The sequence below is a fragment of the Brachyhypopomus gauderio genome, chromosome 13 (assembly GCF_052324685.1).
Source record: "Brachyhypopomus gauderio isolate BG-103 chromosome 13, BGAUD_0.2, whole genome shotgun sequence".
NCBI lineage: Eukaryota > Metazoa > Chordata > Actinopteri > Gymnotiformes > Hypopomidae > Brachyhypopomus > Brachyhypopomus gauderio.
Genome location: NC_135223.1, coordinates 18,836,779 through 18,845,210, shown reverse-complemented (window position 1 = coordinate 18,845,210; position 8,432 = coordinate 18,836,779). Strand labels below are relative to the sequence as shown.

The 8,432-nt window shown below is 39.9% G+C and overlaps 1 protein-coding gene across 1 annotated transcript; it reads left to right on the top strand.

Moving 5' to 3' along the window:
* Positions 1 to 189: 189 nt before the first annotated feature.
* selenbp1 (selenium binding protein 1) lies at positions 190 to 7,324 on the top strand. Its single transcript, XM_076971483.1, has 13 exons — positions 190 to 502; positions 736 to 883; positions 4,312 to 4,368; positions 4,470 to 4,582; positions 4,750 to 4,935; positions 5,106 to 5,226; positions 5,401 to 5,583; positions 5,710 to 5,891; positions 6,013 to 6,091; positions 6,174 to 6,295; positions 6,433 to 6,525; positions 6,674 to 6,792; positions 6,914 to 7,324. Exons 2-13 carry the CDS (start codon positions 880 to 882, stop codon positions 7,074 to 7,076), a joined length of 1,422 nt encoding a protein of 473 aa, XP_076827598.1. The 5' UTR covers positions 190 to 502; positions 736 to 879; the 3' UTR covers positions 7,077 to 7,324.
* Positions 7,325 to 8,432: the final 1,108 nt, after the last annotated feature.

The following is an 8,432-nucleotide window of genomic DNA, read 5'->3' as shown; positions in this document are numbered from 1 at the left end:
CGTGAAAATACATTTGATTGAATGATTTACAACAGTATTAAGTGCTCGGGTGTGAGGAAACCTGAGTTTATGCATCCTTATTTTGACTTCATTCCTATATTCCTGAATAACTGCAAATAGTGCTTGCTAGTGCAGCTTATCTCATACCTCCAAGTTGGCTTGTTCACTCTATAACCTGCAGTGACAGTGTTTGATAGCTAGAGGCTACAGGCTTAAATCTACCACGAGAAAATGGTTATTGTAGAAATGGTTAATGAATGTAAGGCATATCAGGATTCGTTGTCTTAGTTTTGTTGGTAAACATCGTGGAGTGTTGCAAGATACTTGAACTCAAGAAGACCACTTAAGAAGAGGCACGCGCAGTTGCAAGGTCTTGGTTTACATTAACAATATGTTATGTTATTCTTGAGGAGCATTGTGGTTTAAAGAAGTAAAATACCTGAACCCTCACATGCTGAGGATGTGTGTTTTGACGCATCAGGCTTATTAAAAACAGTCTAAGGTAAGCATTAATGACGCAGTGAAGAAACGGTACCGTTTATGGCACGGTTGTTGGCCTAATATTTACATGAACAAAATGTTACTTGTACAAACCATGAACATAAACAACCACACCTGCACAATCCTTAATGCACATAAATCACTTGCTTAGTTACACAAGTTACATCCGCGAGGCGTGGCAACTGGTTTTTGCGGGTTGTGTGGCCTCGTAAATGATTTAAATTTCTCTGTCAGGCTGCACTAAACCATTGAACGTTGTTGGGCAACTTCAGTAGATTCTGCGAGTCGACTCTTGGCAGGACAACGCTCCTAGCTATATTCCTAACTGAGAAACCTTCCGAAGCTGGACGTCTCAGCGGTGTCCTACTACTCAACAGAATGGGTGAGTGTATTTATTTTCTTGTGTAGACTACAGTTCTTAATGTGTTGACCTTTTAGTAGACGTACAACCCAAGAACGGCGAGATGAGCATTTGTGTTCGCGAGATCTAAAAAGTAGACTGTGTTGCTTTGTATTGCACTTTAAATGTACAGGAGCCAGGCAAATGTGAAAACGTTTAAATAGCAAACGTTACCGTTAGTTATATATTGTTTCTCAAAACGTTTCGGGGGGGGGACATTGGCAGTTGGTGAAAAATATTCTAGGTGGGGCTGTTTGCGACATTTTAGGTTTCAGTAACCATTTCAATACCACAAAAAACTAGTGCAGGAATTATTTCATTTGCATTAAAATAAACTTGACTGACAATCATTACTTGCAGGTTTAATGTATCAGAAGGTAGGCCTACAGTATGTATTATTAGATTAGTCTTGTTCAAATTCATTTCTATGATACTTACAGAGCTAATTGTATAATTGTAACTAATTTTATGCGATTGTATGCATGATGCGTAGATACATTTGTGTCCATTTTGGGATGGGATGCTGTTTTTATTAACGTGCACAGTGAAAACATTGAGCATTGTTGAAGTTAAAACATTTTTAAACAAATAAAGAGTTTTTGTAATTTAAAGGGTAATGGAGAGGCCTGTCATCTAGCTAACTATAAAACCTAGGTTTCCATAGTTTACCTAGCTCATTGGTACTATAAATGGAAAAACTACCCTAAAATAGACATATTTACTAGCTTCCCAGTCATTTTAAGAAGCTATTCAGCAACGTATTTCCTCCAAGTTGACAAGAGGTGTGGTTGAAATTCTGTAACCCTTAAATGGTAAGCACAATAAAAGTCAGAAGCAGTTGGGTAAGGTAATAAAGTACAATGATTTGAGCTCATTTGAGCTAATTCCCCACTCCGACCTCTCATTTTTTATACATTAATCATAAGCACACACAGTGTCCACGAGGTGAACATGAGGTGATTAACTAAATATGATTGGGTAAACATGACATAATTAACACATGATTTGACAGATGTATATTGGCCTCTCCCTTTGCATGCTCCTCCACGCTCTGCATCCTCGTGATGGCATGATGGACTGAGTGCCGCCATAGCCCCTTCCAAGTGGAGATTAGGGGGGACCGGCCTGCGCCTCCAGCGAAGTCAGTTTAGGAACATCATAGGAACATCAGATTAGGAATAAGCCGAGGCCATCCAGGGAGATAGCATTACACTTCTGAGGCCTACTGAAGCCATGATTAACACACATATATGCAAAGAGCCCTAACATACATCTAATGTGTTTAATATATACTAAGAAAGCCTGGCATAAAGGGAAATCATAAAATTTCCATCACATTTCCCTCCTTTTTGTACTTTATGGACAAATTACATCAACTACAGATCACTCCATTGCAGACTTTCATGCATGATCATAGCGTCACTTACAGGAAGTTCATGGATGGCCAAACAAATTACATCATTACAACATTGTTTGAAGTATTAGTTAACTGAATCAACATCAGAGAAAGTAAATGAAGTAGATTCACGTTCGCCATCGTCAACAAAGTCAGACATCCCTACCTGATCATTTGAAACCTATTAGGTCAGGTCATTATCATTAAAAGTTAGTATCTAGTTGGATGGAGAGCATTTTAGCTATAGTCGTAGGGGGCCAACTCGACTAATACAGTTGAGGGAGGACCATGATCGGCTGGCTAACTAGTAACATGTTCTTTCGATACACCCAGCAAGCTTTCGAAATAGCCAATACTCCGACCTACAGAGCTTCACGACTCAAATTTATGTCGGTACTGCGATTCTTGTCATCAATGATCAGCAATTATCTACAATGTTGGCTCGGATATATATGATGTAGCGCCCCAGAAGAGTAAACAAATTAACCACGAGGTAATTTTCCTCAGTAGCTGTATCTTTTATTTATTAGTACACAAACAAGTACTTATCTGTATAATTGTGTTTATTCATACCAATAAAACAAATGGAGTTAATAAATTACGTCAAAAAGTTGTGGAGAATTGATTCCAACACGTTTAAAGATTTTTAAAATATAATATTTATTTGTGCAGTACATCAATATGTATTTATGCCTGCTGGACCAACACCAACTGTTGTCAGAGTTAATCAGAGAAACAAATAATCAGGTCAATAGAAACAAGCCCAAAAGAACAGACTGAAAAATAAATCAAACAAAAGGCCATGTAGATCAGTGGATGACACCACTGACTTTGGTACAGTATATTGTAAGTTTGAATCCTGTGAGGGTGTTTCCAGTGTGGTCTCTTTAAGGATCTTAACACTAACAGCCTACCTCATTAACAATAAGTGCTGGGGGAATGGGGCAATCTGATGAAAAGTGGGCTACTGGAACACGTACACATGGACAAGATTGGAGAACAGACATAAGTTGGTATCATCATTACCCCAAGCCCTATTGGGAACAGCAGATGTCAAGGGCTCTCTATGAGCAACAGCTAATAGATGGAACCCATCCTGAACTCACCAGTCCTTATCCTGAAGGACATCCTCAACACCTTCAAGGACCTTCATAGAGAAATCAGTGGGGCTTCACGTCACTATCAAGTGTGGTACTCAAAGGAGATGTCTGTGCTCACTGCTGTTCTGCATAGGCCTGAACGCCCTCAGAGAGATTATCACCAAGAGTGGATACAGAATGGAGTGGCTACATCACCCACTTCCTCTACATGAATGACACAAACCTGTATGCCGATGCTAAATGAAACATTGATTCGCTGATCCATTTCACAGGGAATATATAATGTGTTGAAATGTCATTCAGGATAAGTGTGCTTAGATGGTTGCAAGGAGAGAAAAGGTATCCAGATCTGAGGGGATTGAACTACCAGAAAGCAACAGTAGGTGCACTAACACCTCTAAGTCATAAGGCAGCTGACATAATACTTTTAAAGAAAGATGTCATGGATATTGGTAGATTAAACATAAGGTTGTTATTCAGCATTGGTCAAAGACTGAACTAGGAATAACCCATAGATAGAATTGTTTATTACAGACAGGATGTTGTAAAAACACTGGCAAGGGTTTGTATTTTAGAAGCGCTTGGAGGTTCACAGCTTGTGCTAACATTTTGCCAGTAACAATTTTATAGAGCAAATACTACCAACTTCCTCCTGAAAAAAATATTTAATGTGAAATGCTCATGAAAAAAAACTGCTTTAGAAATGTTTAACGACCTCTTACCTTGATCAGGTATTTATGTATTTATTTATTGAATTTATGTGTACACCTTATAGGAGCTCAAGGTAATCACTGGAACTAAATTAGTTTTTCTACTGTATACAATGCGCATATGTTTAATGTTTAAAAACTAATTACTCTGGAAAATATTCCATCAAGTGTGGTCAATATGAATGTTTGGTTTACTGCCCACAGCATCTAAATGCTCAGGATGTGGACCAGGATACAAAAGTCCTCTCGATGCCATGAAAGGTGAGTGCAACAAGGAACTTTATCATATTAAATCGGAATATCATGAGATTCCAATCAAAAGCCTGAACAACCTGATGTTAATTACTTAATCATTCCACTAGGGCCTCGAGAGGAGATTGTTTACCTGCCATGTATTTACCGGAATACTGGGATTAAAAAACCTGACTATCTTGCCACAGTTGATGTTGACCCCAAATCTGCCACTTATTGCAAGGTAAATAACAAGCAAGAAAGAGTTGGATCGGATTGTGTGGTTTGCTTGCTTTGTTAAGTCATTGGTTATTCAGATAAACACTGGAATATATAAACTCCCCATATTCTCCTTGATTCTGCTTTAGCATGCAGAGTGAGTCATGTCTTCTGTGCTGTGGGTGTAATCAGGTGATTCACAGGTTGCCCATGCCCAACATGAATGATGAACTTCACCACTCCGGCTGGAACGCCTGCAGCAGCTGTTTTGGTGATGCCTCCAAAAAGCGTAACCGGCTCATCTTGCCCTCGCTCATCTCCTCCCGCATCTACATCATTGATGTGGGCACAGATTCCAGGGCACCTAGACTTCACAAGGTAAAACTAATATAAGCATTGTGCCCCAAATTACAGCCATTTGAGAAATTCAAATTATTTGAATGGATATCATATCTGGTTACATTATGTAAAAAAAATTATTTATTTTTTGCTGTTGACCTGTTTGTAAGCACATGCATGTTTTCTCCTTAATCCTTCTCTTCCACTAGACAGTGGAACCAGTGGAAATGTTCTGGAAGTGTGGTCTGGCCAATCCTCATACCACACACTGCCTGGGCAGTGGTCAAATTATGATCAGTACCCTCGGTGATCCCTTAGGAAATGGCAAAGGTAAAATGAGACTCGTACATACACTGTGGGTGATTGGCTGTGGTCTTAATTACATTTTATATTACCTAATCTCAATGTAGTCCCATCCCAGCTGGCAACATTCAATGTACCATAATATTTAATATTACTTATACATTTGTTTGTAGTAAACGTTTTTTTTCTACATTCTCTTAGGAGGGTTTGTGTTGTTGGATGGGAAGACATTTGAAATAACTGGCAATTGGGAATTGCCTGGTGAAGCAGCACCATTTGGCTATGACTTCTGGTACCAACCACGCCATAATGTCATGATGAGTACTGAATGGGGCACTCCCAAAGTACTTGCGAATGGCTTCAATCCTGCAGATGTCATAGCTGGTGGGTATACGTGCATTTCTTTCTTGCAAATATGCTTTTATTCTGTGATTAGCTGTCGCATTTTGCAATGTGCACTCATTGTGTTTCAGTGGTGACTGGAAATATCATTTACACTTCACTTTGCAGGTCACTATGGACAGCATATCCATGTGTGGGACTGGACCACTCATAAACGTATACAGACTCTGGATCTTGGAGAAGAGGGTGCCATCCCTCTAGAGATCCGCTTCCTGCATGACCCTGCTGCAGCTGAAGGCTATGTGGGCTGTGCACTCCAGGGCACTGTGTTCTACTTCTCCAAGACTCCGGCAAGCAAATCTTATAGACATACAGTCCCAAAATTCAGATGCAGGTCAAGAATCAATGTATGAAGTTCTCAGCTGTTAATTGTAATGTCTTTAGCTAGTTTTATATTTGTGGGTTTTTCAGAAAGGTGACTGGACTGCTGAAAGAGTCATCAAAGTTCCCATTAAGAAAGTAGAAGGCTGGATCCTGCCTGAAATGTCAAGTGAGACTTTTTAGTCAGGAATCAACCATTCCTATAGTTTTTCGTTGAGGCTGGTTATGAGTATTATCCTGTCTTGCTTTAGGTCTCATCACTGACATTTTGATCTCATTGGATGATCGCTTCCTATACTTCAGCAACTGGTTTCACGGCGACATTCGACAATATGATATCACCGACAAGAGGAATCCCCGTATGGTGGGCCAGGTGAGAATCTTGACTAACTTCCAAGCATCAGGAATAATTATTATTCCTTTTACTATTATAATAATTCAATATATATATTTGTAGAAGCTTACCTTGCACAGACCATAGAAACCTTTGCAACTCCTATTTGCTATAAGGTCTTCCTTGGAGGCAGCATTCAAAATGATGGTCCTGTCAAAGTACTGGAGGATGAGGAACTGGACAGACAACCACCCCCAAGGATAGTGAAAGTACATAAAGTGCCTTTATTTGATTTTGAACAAATTCTTGCCTCTGAGATTATTTACATTTTTTATGTATTTGTGGACATGCAGCTATTCAGTCCACCACTGTGTGTACACCCAAAATTGGACAGTTAAATGTATTCTTGTCTATCAGGGCAAGCGAATACCAGGGAGTCCACAGATGCTACAGCTAAGTTTGGATGGGAAAAGACTTTATGTAACCACTTCTCTGTACAGTGCATGGGACAAACAGTTCTACCCTGACCTCATCAAGTGAGTCCCACTAAAAACTACTTCATTTTATTCCTGAACTATACTTTATCCTGTTTCCATTACTGTGTAAACATTTTACATAGGTTGATATTCAGGAATTTATTTACTTTCCTATCATTAGGCAAGGATCAGTCATGCTGCAGATTGATGTGGACACAACAAAAGGTGGCTTGAAGGTCAATGAGAATTTCTTGGTGGATTTTGGGGAGGAGCCTGAAGGTCCTGCACTTGCTCATGAGGTCCGATACCCTGGTGGAGACTGTACATCAGACATCTGGCTGTGAACAGCAGAAAAGCTTGGAATAGCTTACAAAATTGTCTGTGAAATGTTATCCTTCTTTCATAGCTATCACTATATTACTTGCATTGTGCTACCCTTTGTATTTCAAATACCAATTGTGATGTCTTGAATTGCATCATTCTCCATTTACCTGAAATATTGAGAATATACACGAGTTGTTATACACACAATCTTGTATGAAATTGCAGTACACTTACTAATTATATGCCAAATAAAGCATTACAGAATAAAGCATTAGAAAATGACTGATTTACACTGAAAATACAGATGTAACTAACCCTTAAAGCTAACATTTTGTTCTTTAAACTCACTAAATGGTGCTGTTGCTCACAGACTCCACCTTAAGGCTTATTGGATAGTGCACATGCACCAAACAAACTGCATAGCTATTGAGCAATAGCCTGAAACAGCAGAGAAGGGTGTGTTCCACAGAGTGGCCTCACACGCTCCCAAAGGGTGAGGACTGTCATAATGCTAAAACGGCAGTCTTGAGTTTATTATGTAGGGCACAGAGAGTGCTCGTCCCGTTCCTACTTGCACAAAGGAGCAGATACTCGTTCTGCTGCTGAGGTTAATTTCCTTCTATGGCCCCGTCTAATGTAATGGCCCTTGTCCTGGTATCTCCTCCATGCTCTTGAGACTGTGCTAGAAGACACAGCATATCTTCTTGTGATGTTTATGGAAATGCCATCCAGGAGGAGCTGTTACATGCAGCCTCATCCAGCTTGAACATTGTAGCAGTGGTCCAATGATGGTCTGCAGAGGCATATCCATGGAGGGTTGCACAAATCTCCACAAAATAGGCAACAATACCCTGACTGTTATTAAGTACCTCAGAGCCATTATCAGATCTTACGCTGGTGCACAGGGTCCTGGATTCCTTCTGGTGCAGGACAATGCCCAGCCTCAGGAGGCCTGAGTGTATGATCAGTTCCTGGATGACAAAGGCACTGATGCCATTGACTGGTTCTCACATTCCCAGAACATGAATCTAATTTAGAACCTCAATCTAAAAGGGACGCTATGTGTCAGCACCACACCACCAAGTAGCGCCACAAACTATCCCAAGAGCTCACTGATGCCCAGATCCAGGTTTGGGTGTAGATCCTCTAGGACACCATTTTTTGGTGTTTTGGTATGAGGGTGGTCTGACGATTCTGGTGTCCAATGTTGGCTGAAACAATATCAAAAAGGATTTCCAACTTGAAAAATCATTTCATAGAGATGTAATGTGTTTGTGCTCCCTTCATTTGTTTAAACATTGTATGTTTCTTTTGGTAATTCATAGTGCTTTGAAGATGATTACAGCTTACTGAGGTTTTTACTTATGCAAGCATGA

Excerpts from the sequence above, each read along its gene's own strand:
- selenbp1 (XM_076971483.1), top strand. Across the intron at positions 5,227-5,400 it reads TCCCTTAGGAAATGGCAAAG|GAGGGTTTGTGTTGTTGGAT; the intron begins GTAAAATGAGAC and ends ACATTCTCTTAG. Across the intron at positions 6,296-6,432 it reads ATCCCCGTATGGTGGGCCAG|GTCTTCCTTGGAGGCAGCAT; the intron begins GTGAGAATCTTG and ends ATTTGCTATAAG.